At 36.9% G+C, this 19,263-nt stretch overlaps 2 protein-coding genes across 7 annotated transcripts in view; both read right to left on the bottom strand.

Annotated features, from left to right (window-relative positions):
• LOC113675737 (thioredoxin domain-containing protein 3 homolog) overlaps positions 1 to 10,601 on the bottom strand; it is a 34,463-nt gene extending 23,862 nt beyond the window's left edge. For 3 of the 6 annotated variants that reach the window (XM_089193024.1, XM_089193025.1, XM_089193023.1), the window contains exons 1-10: positions 10,444 to 10,601; positions 8,887 to 9,118; positions 5,072 to 5,129; positions 4,698 to 4,801; positions 3,452 to 3,523; positions 2,842 to 2,958; positions 1,982 to 2,069; positions 865 to 947; positions 547 to 674; positions 144 to 272 (exon numbers count right to left, since the gene is read on the bottom strand). In XM_089193024.1, coding sequence (XP_089049150.1) covers positions 144 to 272; positions 547 to 674; positions 865 to 947; positions 1,982 to 2,069; positions 2,842 to 2,958; positions 3,452 to 3,523; positions 4,698 to 4,801; positions 5,072 to 5,129; positions 8,887 to 9,111 — 1,004 coding nt within the window. In that variant the 5' untranslated portion in view covers positions 9,112 to 9,118; positions 10,444 to 10,601. Of the gene's footprint in view, positions 1 to 143; positions 273 to 546; positions 675 to 864; positions 948 to 1,981; positions 2,070 to 2,841; positions 2,959 to 3,451; positions 3,524 to 4,697; positions 4,802 to 5,071; positions 5,130 to 6,800; positions 6,902 to 7,667; positions 7,834 to 8,886; positions 9,119 to 10,443 lie in introns of those variants that run through there. The other 3 variants (XM_027192326.2, XM_027192325.2, XM_027192328.2) reach the window with 3 other exon arrangements.
• A 1,200-nt stretch (positions 10,602 to 11,801) lies between these two features.
• On the bottom strand, positions 11,802 to 15,551 carry LOC113675731 (N-glycosylase/DNA lyase). The gene is made up of 5 exons (XM_089193022.1): positions 14,448 to 15,551; positions 13,079 to 13,255; positions 12,830 to 12,879; positions 12,503 to 12,583; positions 11,802 to 12,323 (listed from the first exon to the last, which is right to left on the bottom strand). Exons 1-5 carry the CDS (start codon positions 15,187 to 15,189, stop codon positions 12,246 to 12,248), a joined length of 1,128 nt encoding a protein of 375 aa, XP_089049148.1. The 5' UTR covers positions 15,190 to 15,551; the 3' UTR covers positions 11,802 to 12,245.
• Positions 15,552 to 19,263: the final 3,712 nt, after the last annotated feature.

Raw genomic sequence — 19,263 nt, 5'->3', positions numbered from 1 at the left:
ATCTCTTGGTAAGGTTATAATGAAACGTTCTAGTCGCCAATTTGGCGACTATCTTTCAGGATTTGGTCGCCAAAGTGAAAAATTTAGTCACATTGGCGCCTGTATTAGGCGCAATTTCACGCCCTGTTTATAAATAATGTTACCTTGTTGGTGCCTCTTCCTTAGCAATGTTCACATCTTTTGGACCGATAAGATCACGGAAATATTCAATTGTACCATCACCAATATCAGAGTCACCACCTTTGCTTAACAATAGAGTCATACATGGGCCACTAAAAAACAATTAAAGGAAAACATAATGACAAATTATGGGGGTGTTAATTCCTCACAAACAGACAGGCCGTGTGCTAATAGCAAAAATTAAAAGTGATTTGAGAGTTGAGGAAAATTGAATCCCTCTCAACCTGTCTAGATGTTTTGTGTGCCACTGAATACACTAAATTTTTGCCTTGTTAAGAAAAAAAAAAGATCAACTTCATTTTAAACCTTTGACTGCTGCTGTTGAACTTAAAAAATATCTGAACTGAGCTTTTGTGTTCACAATACCTAGTCATAAATTCAACCAGTTGATCAAAGTGTTCAGATCCTTCATGTTGCTTATAAAATTCTGCAGCCTCATCCTTTGACAAAGTTTTTTCTTCTTTCTTGAGAACCTCCATACCAGACTCTTCAACCTGTCAATTCAAATTCATGCAAGTTGTACAGTTAACTGTATTACCATAAGTGACAAAGATGGGGTCATCAGTTGGTCAGAGAACAGACTATAAAAGGGGTAGTAGTTCAGAGAGACCATGGGAAAATACTTAGTATTAGCATTTACATCACACAAAAAAATATTTACTAGCAAAACATGGTAATAATTACCTTCTGAATAATCTCATCAACAAGTCCAGCTTTAACAGCATCAGGTTTAATGATGGCAAAAGTAACTTGTTTGGGAATTTCCACTACAGGAATAAACAAAGTGAAAAGAGTTAGAGTGAGTGCAGACCCTCTGAAACACCTGTAATTTCAATTGTTGTAAAGCATAATTGGCAGTCAAGTAGCTATTTTGAAATATACTGCATGCATTACATTTTTGTATCAATCTTTATGCCAAGAAAGTTTAAATCTATTTTATAGTGCACTCCATCAGAAACATTCTCTCAAAACTAAAACTACACTAACAAACCTGACTGATTATCAGCAACCTGATTTAAGCTACAATAAGAAATAACAGGTTACCAGTGTACATATAAGACTGTTTTCCTGGTCCTTTTAAAACAAACTATCTTATTAGTTACACTATCTCACTGGCTACCTTTTTTCTCCACTAGTACTGTCTTCTCTACCTTTAGGCTCATACTTCTAGTCATCCTCTCAGCTTTAACAAGTCAAACAGTTTTTAATTAGTTTCCATGTTGATGAAATAAAGTGTAAGTAAATATATATATTACAAAGACACACATTGGAAGCCACACAAATTTTGCATTGTTCTTCAATCCCGTAGAGAAATGTGGTCGCAATTCTACATGAAATAAGTTTAATTTGAGCTGTGGATGAAAATCAAACCGAGCAATGATCCTGGCAGGTGTGCTGCAATTAAATGCACAGTACTTGATATTTTTGGATTGTCCTACTTCTCTTAAATCAGTGACTAATATACCCAGTAGTAATCAAATTTATTGGTCACTGAACTGCTCTGTTCTTAAAAATGGAAAAGATCATAATATTCTCTCCTCTTTCCTGAATAAAACAGGTTGGAGTCTGTTGATATTGTATTCATTTGATTAAAGCTGTGAGAGTAAAACTACCATGAATACACATTTACACATATTTCTGAGTCCTTGCTTTAATTTAATGGAAAAAAGCCCATTATTGTGCACTCCAGCCTATTTCAAGTGTAAATAAAATTTGAATAACAACAACGTTTGCAATCTGAAACTTTGAAACTGTCTATTCAATGCCAAATCCCAACAATCTCATCCTTACAGAAGCTCACCTATTTCCTCTTCCTCATCCTCAATCTCCTTTTCTTCATCTTTTTTCTCCTCAAAAACTGTTTCTTTGAAGGCTTCTTGATCAACAAACTTTAACATAAAACAATTAATGGTTTGAAAAAAACCTTGGAGTAGCATTTCATTGTGTAATTGATCGTCAAGGTGAGAGCAATCCTAGTGGTAAAAACTGTTGTTAGTATTGAATGATGTCTGACATTTTTAGACTGAGGTGACTTGATTGATGACTTTGGCTGAGGTTATCAAAATATTGGTCAGCACTACAATTGTACTCACAACAATCCTTTTCAGGATTACTCTAGATCACTGAATTCAATTTCTACAACTTACCATCTCATTTAAATTTATCTGTTTGTTTTACATTACATAATACCTACTTCAATGAACATAGTTCAAGTTAAGATTAAGATTATGAAGAACAAATTAAGAAGGGAATTTAAGTTACTTTGAGTTAGTAACAGGTATTAGTTTGTAAGATTTCATGTAAAACATAACAGGATGAAAATACAGTTAATGCATACCTAATGAAAATCCAGGAGAAATTGATTTTGGATTGAGATATCCATTTTTAGCTGGAGGTTCATGATCAAAATTATAGTGTGCTGACTAGGAGTTGACTGCACCAAGAAATGGTGTCAATGCATGATGCAGCAGCTGTAGTTACATGTTACATGCTGTTACATGTTACATGTAACAGCAGCTGCAGTTACATGTACTTAATACATGTACATGTATATCATGAAAGAAACAAATTTTGAAATGACTGTGGAAACTTGGAAAAGGCATCTTAATGCCATTTGATAGCTGACCATTCCTAACTTTGTGAGAAACATCTAATACTTACTGGAACTCTTTCACTCTTTCCATCAATAACTTTGTGTTCTTGTTCAAGTTCACCTCGAATCGTCTTAATCAAGAGAGGGCAATTACATCCTCTAACAACATTTACCAGAAGGCCACCCTAAAAGACAACAAATTTGATACCATATGGTCTGTGAACATTTACAGTCCACTAAAGTTCACTATCCTTATGTTAAATTACCAAGAACAAAGATTTCCCCCCTGTGCTGTACTACTTGTGCTTTGAACATAATACATGTATGTATATATTGATCAGTATAAATACCACCCTCAAGAAGAATAAAAACATTGTGTGAAATTAAGTGTATCCTCTCTGAGTAAAATAAATAGAGTCAGTTGTTTAGCTTGTAAAATACTCCAAAAAAAAACTGACCAAAAAAATGTAAATCCTACAATTAAGATTCATAAGTTTCAAGAAACATTTGATTTCATAACTGAGAAAAAAATCTTCAGAGCAATGTTCTACTATTCATGATTTGGATACAGACAAAAATAGCAGTACTTTTGAACAAAGTAAAAAAATCCTCCCAAAAATTCAGTTAATGTGCAATGTGTAGTGGTTGGAAATTACATAGTTCAATTACTTTACTTACAGCATAGAACAGGAATGTTGGTTGACTTTTCATTCTGTAAGCTTCCAAAGAATTGATGGAATCTGTTTCAGCCTTTTAAAAGCAATTATTACAGTAACACAAAATTAGTCAATAACAAAAAATCACCATAAATTATATCATTAGTTAGGATATAAAAAGATAACAAAAAGTTTACATATTAAATTGATATATTAAATATAAATATAGTTATAATCATGATATAAAAACACAATTTCAAGTTTATTTTGCTTACACCACCTAACATCCTTGACATCCTAAGATTATTGATTTCCTGCATTGTTTGATTAAAAAAAGGCACTCCCCAACTAAAAAAGGGTTTTTTGGTTTGGAAATCAACCTCCCCATCACACTCAATCCCTTTACATTCCATTTAAGCTTCACACCTTTTAACCCACCAACAATGAGTGTGAGAAAGACTAAAGTAGGTTTGTCCCAACAGTATATTGAATAACATTAAAGGTTAACCTTCCTGTTAGATATGCCCATGCAGTGCAAATATTGTCAATCATCCAGATCTCTACCATGTTGTTTTTGCATCGTTGTTTTAAATTTGTATACTGTTTTATAGATGCACAGAAAGGTGGGAGATGTAACTTCTGTAACTTTCATTTTAGCATTGCTGTGCCTCAATCTTAAAACACATCATGAGGAAAGAAGAAACTAAGAGCAAAATTTTACTCAACATGCTCTTTGAGAAACATGATGGATGAGGCAGTCAACCTGTGTTCAAAAGATTACCCTTGCAAAATAAAACTGGAATATTCTGGTTATTTCTGGAAAATTTCTAGAAATATGACAGAAAATACTTCTAGAAATTTCTAGAATTTACCAGTTTTCTTTTCTAGAAAATTCTAGAATATTCCAGAATGCTCATGAAAAATGCTAATTAGGGTAGAATCTGCCAGAATTTGCCAGCTTATTCCAGAAATCACCAACTAGGATAAAATCAGGCTTTTTCCAGCTTATTACAAAATTTGGATTTCTAGAATTTTCTAGAAATTCTTTCATGCTCCTTAAAGAATTGGTGATTGAGATAATGTATAAATTTCCAGCTTTTTTCAGCATATTCCAGATTTTCTAGATTTTTTCAGCATTTATTTCAGCTTTTTCAGGTGTCAACATTCCTAATAAAAATAATAATAATAAGTGATAAAACTAACAATTATACAATAAGAAAACCATGATAATAGCAAAAATGATAATAGTCATAATATTGAAAACTTACAGTTGCAAACACAAGCAGGTCATCTCCCAGTTCATTCTTAAGTCTCTTGAAGGAACTAACAATAGCTTTACATGGACCACACCAAGCTGAATAGGAATCTACCACTGTGAAAATTATATAAAATATGAATACATCCAACAAATCATTTTGATAAGCTTTACATTTTTTATGGCCTTTTAACATTAAAACTTTTTGGCAAATTGATATGCAAAATTTCCCTTCCTTTAATTTTACAGTTTACTCTGGTTTCATGATATTTGTTGATTTCAGTTATTCAGTCCAAGACACATTTAATTCATATCAAACTGGTTCAAAAAGACCAAAACCAAGGACAAATTTAGATCATGAAATATTTGCACCAAGTTACACTGTACCTATCAGGCCTTCCTTTGATAAAAGTTCATCCCATTGCTCCTGGGTTTTAATTTCAACCTTTAAGTAAGAAAGACAAACTCCATTTAATGTAATCTCTCTTGGCAGCTCACTAAAATTTACTACAGCTGTGTTCAAAATTATTATCAAGATGGCTGTAGTTTGAATGCAAAATTGTATAAACAATATGGTAATTATGGAGTACTTAGTTTGTGAGACTTAATTTTCTGTTGATCCTCAAATTATAAATAATTAATAATTCTATAATGGCTAAAAAGGTGTGCTATTATTCTTGCAAGACTTGACTTTCTTTGTGAAATCGATATATAATACACTTAAACATAGTGAGATCTTAGCTGTACCCAATGACCCACTGTTTAGCTAGCACTTGTTATTTAGCCAACTGATTTCTGAAATCTCTCAGCCAGAACCATAGTTATGAAGGTTTAAATTCTTGGTTGTAAACTTAAGACCATTAACCAGCTGCACTGTACTGATCACACAATCCCCTACAAATATCTACATACACATACATGTATGATATATTTATAATGGTAATAGTTCTGAGTGGAGTCCATATCGGTCTGTAATCATACAATGGATGAAAAAAATCGGAAGACAGCGAAGCAGAAGTCTGATAAGTATGATTACAGACAGAATTGGACAGCACAAAGTCCTGTTACCAATTAATAAAAACTATGACAATATTTGAGAGAGAAACTAGACATCCATTAGAGGTTTCCATAAAAAAAAAAAACAGTTAACTTGACAAAATATGAGACAACAGTGTGCCCACATGATGTGTTCTGTCCACCTACACAGGCATGACATGTTAACTGTCCCTTTAACTGTCCTTTTACACTATCCAATTACAAGCATGAAGTGTACAGTGTTCTATTAGTGCTCAAATTGGGGCTGGTGATAACCAATCATGTTCAAGAACTTTGTCATGGTTTTGACTAAAATATTAACAGATTATAAAACTGCATTTTGGCCTCAGTTCATGGGCAGGAATTTAGTCTGGAATTGCAACATCAAGGCTGATACTTGTGCAGTGTTTACATCATGAGCAGCCTTGTGCCTCTGTCAGACCTCAAGAGTTCAGCTGAAACATCCCTTTTTGCAAAAACAATCACACAGCCGATGTAAGGGGGTAGGGGGCAGGGGGCAGGTAATTGCCTCAAAAACATCCAGCTATCCAAGTTAATTAAAAGCCTAGCTCTGTTAAACATATGATCATGATCTCTGAGAGAAGCAAAATATGTTTTCTTTTCGCTTAAATTAAAAAACGCAAAGATATAAAAGCAAGGAAACAGCGAGGTATGTCAAAAGCGCAACTCAAACGTCTTTGCTGTTAAAGTAATCCATTATAAGCTAAGAGTCTTCGGGCCTTTGATCTGTTTACATGAAGTATTTTTTTAATGATAGCCAGAACTTTAGCTATTCCCATGAGAAAATGTTAGTATTGCAATGATAATTTAAGAGTGCTGAGTTCAGAGTCACACAGTGGAACTAAATCATAGAAAAAAACCGGGAGCAATCAACAGAACGAAATAACCACTCGCAGACAGCAACGAATCAGCTTGGCGCTCGAGGTTGTTATGATTTGATGCAAAGAAGCGACGAATAAAATAGGTACAACAATAGTGGTTCAGTTTCTCTAGCGACGCTACCGCGAACAAATACGACATGTTAGGCACAATTTACATCATTAAGAGTCTAAAGCCTTGCCTGTAAAGGTTTAAGAGCGTCCGGATTCTTCTTAATGTACGCCATATTGAATTCAAACAAAATGGTCTCTAAGATACATTACTAATTTTATTCATATCTAACCCCATATGGTTAATGTTTATAATACTATTTATCACTTCACGGCAGGAAAAATAGGTTATAAATATTTCAAACGCAGTTGAGTTAACTTTGAATTTGAATTTGGAACTGGTAAATCAGTGTTTGCAAACTCGATTGTTGCTTAAATGCAGGGCTTGATATTTTCTTAACGATCTAAAACTTAATTTTCCTGGTTTCCTTGACGAGATAGGAATGACATTCTACAACTATACTAAATAGAAAGATAAATTTGTTAAGGTTACACTTTATATAATGAGATCAATGTTCTGATTACTGTGTTGAAGTTTTCTCAAGTATCGATACTGAGCTCTAATGACTGCAAATTGAATGAATTGGCCTAAAAGAGCTCAAAATGGAGACGACAAACTGTTGACTGCAAATAGAGGGATGAATATTTTGTCTGCGCTGTTCCCTTAGTGGTGACATGTGGACATGTTGAGAATTTTTATGATGTTTACATTTCACTTCTCACCTCTGTGCTCTGATCTTGTATTCAAAAAGTGATAGTTCCAATATTGATACACTGACAAGAGTATATTATATTCACCTTGTTAAGTGGACTAGGTTTTTCAGATAACCGGAAAAAAACTTCCAAAATATGCTAAAATTTCACGTCTTCCATTGCAGTATAAGCTCAAGTGAAGCATGATGAAAGACTTCAGTTCAGAAAATAATTGAACAAACTTTGCCGTTAGTGTTCGTAAAACTCTTCATGTATTTGACTGTATCAATTCTCACTACACTAACCTGAAGCTCAACCTTTCCTTTGGATTTCGCCATCTCTTTTTAAACTTTGGATATTTATCGTGAAACAAAGAAATTGGTTGGAAAACTTATTCACTGGCCAGCCGGCCATCGGAATGAATTTGTCTTTTGTACGTTCATGAGAGATCTGTTGTTTCCATGGAAACCTTCTGGAGGAGTGGCAATTGGACCCAAACTACCCCTCCCCTGGCAGCCGCCTCCCTCAAAGCAGTGGAAATTATTAGAGCTTGACCAAATAGATGTTTGACAGGTTTAAACACAACCATGTATCCATTGTACAATTCCTCGCAAGTCATACGCACAGTTTATGATTAGCACCCATTAACTTTGGACGATCTTCAAGTACAGAAAGACTTTCAGTTTTTAGTTTGTACCAGTCATTCACAAAGATATTACCACAACAAAAGAAAAACATGGGCATACCAGACATGTAAGAGATAATTATTCTTGTGTGGGAATACCCACACCTTGCCAGCATCTTGAATATTTGTTTGTCAGTGGTAACATTTAATCGTTTAGTCTGATGGCCCTCAGCAGAAGTAATTATCAAAGTCGCCTCTCGTGATTACTTCCAATAAGATTGTCCCCGTTACCGAAAACAACTCCTCTTGGGACTATTCAGACTACGCGATCAAACAATACATGGCCCTAAATTTTAATTCTCTAGATGAAATGTCTTAAGTTCTAATAGAATAAAGAGTGGCATTATAACAAATGCAAGAGATTAACATCTTACACGGATGTTTGACATCCACTCCTCCCAACTAGAAAATGCTAATGTAATCCAACTAGAAAATGAATCCTGCGAAATAATGTGGGATTTACTCCATGCATGCAATTTTGCGTTCACGCGTGTGCCCATTGCGGACCTATCTTTGGGATGGGGGGGGGACTCATTATGTGGTCGATGTTTTACAAAAGATTCTAATGAAAACATCACATTACAGATCCTTCATGGAGAGCTAAAGCTTTTTTCCGAGAGCAACGCTTTTGAAAAAAAGGCAAAGCATGAGTCTTTGAAAAGATGAAAAGAATCGGATCGCTCTGTCCAAATAATCACAGAGCAGTCCACTGTTTTCCGTGACAAACAGCTGGTGTAGGATAGTTTATAGGCTCATGTGTCCATTTTTAAGAATAGGTAGTTTTGAAATGTTTTTCACGACGACATAGTTTTCTGAAATTATGATCTTGTCTGGCTTACCAGGAATCCATGTCTGACTCTAAAGCCTCCTGGACGCGGGACGTGCGCGCTGAGACCGTGCTTATACGCTGTCTTACGAACACTTGAAGTTGCCGGGTATGTGTGCAAGGGTCGCCTTAGCACAACATCTTTGGTGGTGATTTCGTTGTGCAGTCCGTTGATATCATCATCCGAGTTTAGTTCACTTCTGTTGTGTGTGCCATCATCGTTCCTACCACACTCCATGACTCTACTGATAAAATGGGGACAATTTTAAAGGCTACATTTAAGTTTCTAATCGGTTATAATAATGTCTATGACCAGAACCAGTAAACATAAACTCTATCCGCCGCAGGGGTATGTGTGGTGGTAGTGGGAGGGGGGGGTTGGTTTAGTGGAAGCTTTTATGGGGGCCTGTGGGAAACTTTCCGGGTATTTTATTTCAATGTTTCTTGCGTGAAATTATATGGGCTTCACTGGTGTTTACAAGGACATATGCACATATACTGACTGCTATGTCTAGACCAATGAACAATTTCGAACGTTTTAGGCTTTTAGTGTGTTATGGATGTCATGGAACTGTTCTTTAGCGCTAAGATAATTATCAAAATACCCCAACACCGAAGGTCAGGGTTCCGAGGAAAATATCAGCTGATATATCCAAAACATGATAGAAATTGATTAAACAGCCAGCCTGGCATTTATTCCACTTTGTTTTGTTTGTGCAGTAGAGTCTCCCTTGCATGATAGTCTGTCCTTTTCAAACTTACTGGGTCGAGACCAGCCGCGAGAAAATTGTTTTCAACTTTCGGAAGTGTTCGGCTGAAGTGGTCTTTCACTGAGTTGTTAATTAATTGCGTTCGGTGTTTCGCTAGTTGTCATTTCCCACATATCCCTGACGAACACGGACGTGTTTTACAATTATCTGTTTCTGTCACGTAGAAAAGGAATCCCTTGCGTACCAGTCAATCAGATCATCAGTTAGACTGTGTCTAGTAGGCACTACTTAAAGCATTTGTACGATTTGCTACTGACATAACCAGATCCATTTTTCGTGTGGTTCCTCTGCAATTAATAACTCTGAAAATGCACTTGAAAACACAGATTACTTTGAAAACTTTGCACACCGTCATGAAACGAAAGCGAAAGGAAACCTTGTGGGCTAACGCTAACGCTAACGCTAAATACATTTAATGGTAGTCATGAAAAAGAAATATGAATAAAATTTACGCTAAATTCAAAACAGAAAAATGGAACAATATTCTGACTTTCACCGTGGCCTGCGTTGGTTTGGATTGAGTTTGTTTTAATGATAAATATGTCTTGGTTGCTGTATGAATAGGTCATAGTTCAGACTTTCCACAAACAGGTCGCATTTTTAGACGATCATTGCAATTATTTAGAAGAGGTAGGTCAGAGACATGAACAGGTGTGACTTGAGTAAGCAACACATGTTCCGCTGTAATCAGCTAATGTTTTCAGAATTCTTAGAACACGATGATCAGTATTCTAAATATCGTTGTTTGTTTGATACCGTAGTAAGTGAATCCGCTTGGTATAACTGAAACATGTTCTTACCTTCAAAAAGAAGATGTTGGGTCCCCTTTGCAAAAACTTTTAAGTTATCACGACGCCTAACGTTTAAGTTTGGAAAATATTACGTACTGCAGTAATCAAAGACGAACTAGTTGCAGCTAAACAAAAGCTCTGTGATGTATTTGTCATTTATTTTAAATGAGGGTGAACGCCTAATCAGGATAAGTTTATAATCATTATAAACGTATCCTGATTACGTGTTGACGATCCATCTTTAAAATTTAATGAGATGTACGTCGCAGAACTTTTGTTTAGTTGTAAGTAGCCCATTGCAAATCTTTCAGGACAGACAATTATGGGCTGGTCTGACCAATGAATGATAGGTGCTTTAATCATGGCATGTTAACAGCTGTGCAGAACGCTTATTGAGCCATACTTTTAATACTGAATAACCTTATAAAAGAAGTTTTTATCTTTGTTGTATAAATAGAGTAACCGACTGTAGTGAAAAATAACAATGAATGCTGATGATAATCTGGTTTTGCTGTAAAACTATAATTAACTGACCTAAATGGTCAAGAATTGAATTTTATTCTCCTGAATTAGGCAACTTTCCTAGCAAGTTTTTCTTGTTCCTGTTTGAATCACCTGCCTAATAGTGGCTTACTTTCCCTTCCCATAACAAGAATACGTACAGTGTTATTTTACCTGATTGTCAACAGAGTAATTCAAATGTAGTTAAGCAAAAACATCCATAGACTGTGGTCCAAGTAGACTTGTTTTCTTTTAACTCAACCCCATACTTCATCGCATGCATGACTGTGATTTGAAATGTGAAATAATCTCAACCCGTTTAGGAACATATATGCATTACACGAATAGCTCACATTCTGGAAGGGTGTATCAACTGCATCGGTTCAAGCAAACTTAAGCAAGAACAGGAATCCTTGAACTGACTCTGAAAGATTTAGAACGGTGTGTCTTATTTGCCATGGCGAAAAAAGCCTTTGTAATTCCCCAGTAGAGTCACAGGTCACGACGAGTGGTGCGTGCGTGATCTTGATAACACAATTGTGTTGAACGGTTATGACTACGAATGCTTTCACTTCAAGGCTTTCTTCGCGCTAACATTTTTCTTTTGGAAAAGGTTTACAGGGAAAAAAGATAAGACAGTCCTTGTTCAAAAGAAATCCGATCGTTCCTTTCCATGAAAAAGCACATGCGTGATTGGGTGCGTTTGCAGAACAGGATGCACAATGCAATACTAGGGAATCACCAGATGCTTATATCCCTCTGAGAACGCACTTACGATGGGGTTCAATAGTGGCCCCTCTGAGTTTTTTTCTGGGAAGGCAAGCTTTATGCAGAAATAATTTTTTTTTAAAAAGAAATACATAGACTTTTTTAAAGGGGGAAGAGTATGCAGCTTTTATTGGAGTGTGGCATCCAATAAGTCATACAATAAAGGCGATATTCTACGGCACGAAAGTGAAGAAACCTAGTTCAATGAATGCTCTCCAGTCTCAAGACTCCGCTCATTGGGTGACGAACGTAGTTCAACATCTTTTATGGTGTACGTTGCATTCTATTTCCAAAAGGTGATAAAATGGCTAATTTTCAAAATATCTAGACAAATGAAGCCACCATCTTTAAATGGCTAAGTAGCAAGAGATTATGAACAGTTTATAATCTCTTACGTAGTGATATCCAACTAAATGTTTACTTATTTCGGTTTCTATCAGTTGTAGGAGAACTTGAGAACCTTAACGTGATTAGCGTGGACTAGATTTCAGTACTATCTCAGAAAGAGAGTGACGAGTGGAAAATAAATCTTTGTTTTTAGCCTATATCCGGTTCTTCTTTTTCTTTTTGGCGGGACGCTTGGAGCTGCTTGTTGACGGTATGTCGGATTCCATAGACCTCTAAGGCAAATATTAAAAATAAGATACTTTAGTCTTTACACTTGAATTTCAAGTTTCTATCAAACATAACGACGCTTTCACCAACACAGATTCACTCAATTAAATTAATACAGGAAAATCAATCGTTGTCTTTTCTAAATTCTCTATTCATTATGTAGAGCAAATTGAGTATTCCTTACCTTGGCAGATTTTGAGTTTAAATTTGTTAAACTGGTAGTCTGAGTATCTTGAAATCTCTTTAAATCAGCTACAAAAAGAACCTGCAACAGAGAAAAGAAGGACACAGCGTGGTTGTAGGTATTTACAAATTAATTGTTTACTATTGTTGTGAAAAGATTTTATGTGACATATCAGAGTTTTGCACTGCATGATCATGAGCATCATAGATGCATGGTGTTAATTTTTAACAAAAGTACCCTGATTTCCTAAAGAATAGATTTAATTTCTACCATTGTTCAGTATTGTTGCTTATGATTTTGGAGAAATAGTGATGCAAAAACCATTACCGATTGTGCCCATCCAGCATAATTCCCAAAGAGGTCCCTGTAATGATCACCTGAAGAAAAAAGGTGGCATAAACTGATTTACAAGCTCAATATGAATCATTACCTGCAATTGCAGAAACTTTTAAATATGTTTTGGATCAGGAGACTTCTGGAGTCAAATATTTTCCTATACAGCCATACCGCAGAATCAATACATACAAAAATTCATGAATTCCTCACCCCAAACAATTCACACTCTAGTCTACTTACCAATTTGCTTATAAACCTTGGCAGTAAGAGACTTGGTCCTTGCAAGTTGGGGCATGTAGTGCTTTGCAGTTATCTGCCACACATGTGTGTCCACTGGAACAGCATCATGTTTGTCCAATGACATTAGGCAAACACAATCCGCAACCTTGGCTCCCACACCTGGTAGCTTACAAAGCGCTGGTTTTTGCAATTAAAAAAAAAACAAAACAAAACAAAAACAAAAACAGCACCAGTTGATGAAGCTGACAAGTTGAAAATTGGAATACTTTTATATATAAAAATTGTCTGGGTACCAACAACAGTGTTTTAGTTCACCCTGTTAAATTAGATCAGGAGTGATTTTAGTTCTTCTCTGTGTAATCTATCAAAACACGTAGAATGCTTCTGGAAAGCTACCACCAAAGGCCTAAAATGCAAGCATCTTTTTGGAGAGCACAAGTTGGTGTAATATGTTAATCATGTAATATGTTAATCTGGCCAGCCACAATATTTGAGTTTGGTAATTATGGGCAAAAATACATATCTCTCTATTACATAGTACTCCAATCTAAAATGGTGGCCACACGTTTCACATCAAAGGACACATATTAAACATTTCCTTATTGGCAATGTACCCACAGAACTAACCCTTCTGCCTCTAAGAGATACTCACAACCCTTTCACTTTCAGAAGTGATGACAAGTTACTTACAAATTATATCGACACATTAGACATCAAACAGGTGATGAGAATAAGCAAATAATTACTCAAAGAACATTCCCTTAACAAACCAGCGGGAAATATGGAGCAGCTGGAGGGAAAAAGTCAGACTTTGGAAGTTAAAAGGTTGAGTGAGCTTCCATTGTATATAAGGCTGAGCATTTTGAGGTGGATTGTGCAATCCAAGTCCACAAGCACATATAAGGGTGGCAAAGAGTTTGTAGCTGACTCATGAATTAATATGTGATATCTGCATTTTACCAAAAGGCAAGAGCAATTCATCCATTTATAAACTAGCATAAGCCATAATTTGGCTCCTAAAATATACATAAACTGTGAATTTTTGTACTTCATTCAGAGAAAACCTCAACATTTCTCTGAAACCTTGCACACAAGAGGAGACATTTGAGGTTTACCCTGACATGTGAAATTCTGTTTAAATTATATGTGTGTGAAACGAGGTCAGGACCCCCTCTACTACCCTCACATATGGGCTGAAGGACCTAACCAGCCAGAAGTAACATATTAAAATGAATCAGTTGATCAAACTGATTTTTCATGAATGAATAAAGACATAAGCAAGCTGATATTAAGGTTTAAAGTGACTGGTATGCATAGAAATGGTCGATTCCAGCTTTACAGTACACAAGTCTAACACATAAGATCTCACCTTCATGGGCCTCATCATATGGCACACTTCTTAGGGTCTCCAACCACTTACTGTCATAATGTTCAAGAATGTAGCTTGCACATTGACTTATAAATTTTGCTCGATATCCAAACCCAATACTTCGCAAGTGCTGTTCAACTCTTGGCCCATTCAAATCTTTCATGTCAGGGAAACTATAGTATGAAACACCATCAATTTCTCCAAGATTCTCTCCATAATCATGACAAAGTTTTGCAACCATTCCGCTAATCCGTGGGATATTATTGTTTGATGAGCATATAAACGCAAACAGAGTTTCTGTTGGGTCTTGTCGTAAAACTCGAACGCCTTGCATACTCTCTGAAACTTTGACAAAGTGAGGATCCTTGGCTCTCCACTCGTCGTAGAGCGATTCAGTTTCGACTCCGAGCTGAAAGTAATCTCGTAGAATGCACTCGTATACATCGGACTGAGGCAGTTTTTCAGTTGAGTAACAACCAACACTGTGTTCTGGACATTTACGAACTTCTTTTAAAATTCGTTTGTTCTTTACAACAACTGACTCGTAGACACGATACAAAATATCACTCTCGTCCTGCTTAAGGGTCCACACGTAGCTTGATAACACGTTTGTCCATTCCCCAGGCGCTGTTTCCCTCCATCTAAATGATTGTCCACTTGCAAGAGTGAAATCTAATCGAATCCTTGCCTTTAATTTATCGACATAAAGTCTTCTCCATGTCGACGACATCTTGTCGGCCATTTTCCTTCCCAGTGCCTATCGTTTATGTTGGTCGGTAGGGTCTTAGAACGAGTCATCTGCTGTCAGTTCTTGGGGTGAAGAAAATATATGACAGACCTAGAACTATCGAACATAGTTGCTCCACAAGCACGTTGAGACTGGTACCATTCGATATGGCAAATATTGCTCTAAAGATCCTCTGAATGCAGATATGTATCGTGGGTCCTGTAGGATAAAATAAGGACCGGGATTGGCCTGTCTTTGTCGTGGGAACAGGGGATTCCTGACAGGGAATGGAAACAACTCAAAACATAGGAATGGGATGGATTTTTTTTAACCACAGCAACTAGTAAGTTATTTTCCGGGATTGCAAACGTCGGAAAGTGTTCCTTGATCACCTGTTCGCCCTGATGAAGGCCTAACGCTCAAAGTGACAGCTTTAGAAACTCTTTATGGTGGCCAGTTTACAGTCAGATTAAGTCAGTTGTTAAAAAAAAAAAAAAAATTTGCGGCTAAAATTTGTGTCAGTCAATCATCGTGCTGTGTATCTTACCGATTTGGGGTCGAGCTATATCAGGCTCATTAACAGTCCCATGAAAAGATTTGCCCACAATTTCCTTCAAAGTTTAAAAAAGTTTAGCAGGGCCTTTGACTTTCATTCCGAAAAAAAAAGTCATAGAGCCTCATCATACCATCGACTAAGGAGCAAGGAAAGTAGAAATTGTGCTTCAGCAGGTAAAAATATGCTCTCAAAAGGCTAAGTTTCTACATCATCGAAGGAATCACCCACCACTGATGACCCCAAAGGTAATGTATCCAATAGATGATTGGTTGAAATCCTTTAATCCTCTGAAGAAGTCCCCAGCTCCATCACAACTAACATTAAGGACTTGTCACTCTTTTCCATGTCCGAAATTATAGAGAAACATATTCTGGATCTTTAATGTTGGAATCAGAATACCGTAACATAATATTTATGATAGATTTTTTGCATTGCACGAATATGCTGTCATGTTTGGCGCATCTGTTAGGATTTAAAGAAGCAGCGAAAAGTGTTTCTAGCTGGGCAGCATCGTACTACACATATCCTAATTAAAGCACTTTCCTTATCTCACATTAAACTAACGTAACCTACGTCACAGGAGACATCTAGAAACGAGCCAGCTTAAATGAGGGCGTGGGCTAAAATGCAAGGTAAGTCTATTAGACAATGGATAACCTATGTGTTATATATCCATTAGACAACGGATAACCTATGTGTTATATATCCATTAGACAACGGATAACCTATGTCTCAACATAACCTATTGGTTATGTTGAGACAACATAACCAATAGATAAGGCGGGCACTTTGCAGTGGAGTAAAACTTTTTCCTAGTAGTTCTTTAGAACAACGTTAAATGTGCAAAAATAACTTGAAGCACACTTATTGCCTTCTCCAAAATGTCGATCAGGCAAATACCTGATTTAAGAACCCTTTCGAACGACTGAGTGTAGATGCGATCAATGAGAGCCCTGTAATGATAGCCAGCGAAAAAGAGCACCCTCCCAATTTCCATGAATCATTTAGCTAGGAGAAAAGGGGAGTCGAACTTTACCCAATTGCAAGAAAGGTAAGGTTGAAGAGGGTCGGTAAAGATTTGACATCAGGTGCCATAATTTTTTCAAAAGAGCGCCAAATATGTTCGGTAGGGAAACTACAGGCGAAGACGATGTGTGGACTTGGGTTTTTAGGTTTTTGTATTTTAGGTAGAAAGTAAGAACACGGAGTTCTAGAAGTGGTGATGTGAGATACCGGTATGTTGCAGCAACCTGCAACTTTTTAGATCCACCCATGCATGTCGCTTGGAATTCGATTAGTGGATCTCCAATGCAATGTTCCCGAAGCCAGTGTGACGAAATCGACCTTCACTTCATTGCCATGAACGGACAGGAATGAAATTTAGCCTGTAGCGACCCAATTGCAGGAATGAAAATAAATGATCACCTTTTAACGTAGAGGTTCTAAGCGACTTATATGGGGCGCTTTAGAAAATGCAGCGAGAAACAAACCAAAAGAGAGAAGTAAATAGCTCATCAACTGAATCTGATTTCTAAATGTCAGTCCCCAAATATATTTTCCGAAACGCGCGAACTTCTATAATACTGATATTTACCTTTTTGTTATTGTTGTTTGCTTGTAATTACTTTAACCTTCTGAGTTTTGACCAATTACTTAAGGCGTTCATGTACCAATTGGCACTCTATTTTTCTCCACTTATGCAGTTTATTATACATTCAATTCACTATCTCTTTTCTGATTGGCCGAAAGCATACAGTGAATTTTCAAAAATCAGAACCTGGGGTGTCACCTAGCTGCAGATTATAAAATAATCATGTGAACGAAACTCAAGGTCACGGGTAATAATGTCATGTTTGACCGCAGTTCATGATTTCTAAGGGTAATCGTGTCAAGTTCGCGCGCATTGCGTTGCTTGCTGATTTATATATTTTTACACGTTTAGAAATAAAGTCCACTTACTGTCGTGACCAACTTTTTTTCGTTCAGTGTATAATAAAACAATTATTAGAAACAGTCTTTGTGATATCTAGAATAATCAAAGCCGACCTTGATTATTCCGGAGATCACAAAAACCTCATCCAACAATTGTTTTCAAATAATGATTAAAAAAAATGATTCGACTTCTCGTATTCTCCTACTGATGTGATTGCCTGAATTCATCAAATGACTTTTAAAAGTCCACAAAATTATGTTATGTAGAGCGAAGATCTGGTTGGAGCAATCTCAGTCTTTTCCTGAACCCTGTTTATTCCTTCCTGAGATTTTTCTCCGCTGCATCTGATATCCGCTTGATGACAATCATTGTCAAGATTTTTGCTTGGAATTGACAAGAGGGTAATTACCCGCCAGTTGTCGCAGTCTCTCAGGGTGCTTTTCTTTCGCATCTTTAGAATGGCTCCCTCTGACCTGTCATCTGAAACTTTCTTTCCTACCCACAAAGCTGTGAAGAGGGGACTGAAGTGTCCATACCCCAGCCACTGGATCTACCCTGAACAGTTCTGTATCGAGGTTATCTTGGCCAGGGGTCTTTCTTTTCTTGAGAGACCGTATAACTTTATCTGTTTCTTCTTTGATGGCGGTTCAGTGTTTATGTCGAGTTCTGCCTCTGCCTCTGTAGTGTCAGCTTCTATTGCACGCGCTGGTCTGTTCAGCACCTTACTGACATACTCTGCTCACCAGGCGTCTTGCTCTGCTTCTATTCTAAGCAGTCGACTTATTTGTCCATGATGGGGGCATCATTGGTTTCAGAGTTCTTGCCGCAAATCATCTTAGTGATCTTATACAACATACCCTGTTTTTCTCTGCTGGCCGCGTGCTCCGCCTCCGTTACCAAGTTTTCCACTGATACCCGTTTGTCTGCTTTCGCCATCCCATCGACCGCTCGGTTTTAGTTGTCTTGATCCCGTCATTCTCAAAGCCCATTACACCTGGTAGTCTTGGTTCCTTCAGTTGCTGTTTCCTTACGTCTTACGTCTTTTTACGGAACTGAGTTGTCACTCTTGTGCCCTGGCCTCTACTTGTTGACTTGCCTGGCAAGGGTGGCCCTAGCAGGAGACTAATCTCCCCCCCACTCACCTCTTACCACTGTGCAAGGTAGTGATCCTTTTGGGAGGAAAAATACTTTGACCCTAAATAACCTTAAGTATAACTGAAAACAAAGTTCAATGCTGAAAGCATCATCTTTATTTTGACGAAGTAGCCGTTTTCCTAAGCTTTTCAATCAGTTTGCTCTTAGTCGAAAAAATGCGCCAGCAATTTTATAAAGGTTTCTTCATAAATCATTGCATCTTTTGATATTTCCCTCTTTACCAGTTCTTCTGCCGCAGGCGTGTTTGAATTTATGAAAACCATTGGTCTAATTTCATCGATAGTCTCGAATTTCTCCAGTTTTTCCAAGGCACCCGCAGGATAGCGTTTCCTTGCTTCGTTTCGTTACTTATTTTTTTCAATTGATCCATGAAGTGCCAGTTGTAATGAGCAAGCCAGCAACTTTGATAGTTTTAAATCCACAGTTACTTACGAAGAATAAGTGG

This window comes from Pocillopora damicornis, chromosome 14 (assembly GCF_964200805.1).
Source record: "Pocillopora damicornis chromosome 14, jaPocDami1.2, whole genome shotgun sequence".
NCBI lineage: Eukaryota > Metazoa > Cnidaria > Anthozoa > Scleractinia > Pocilloporidae > Pocillopora > Pocillopora damicornis.
This window is presented reverse-complemented; position numbering and strand designations above follow the sequence as displayed.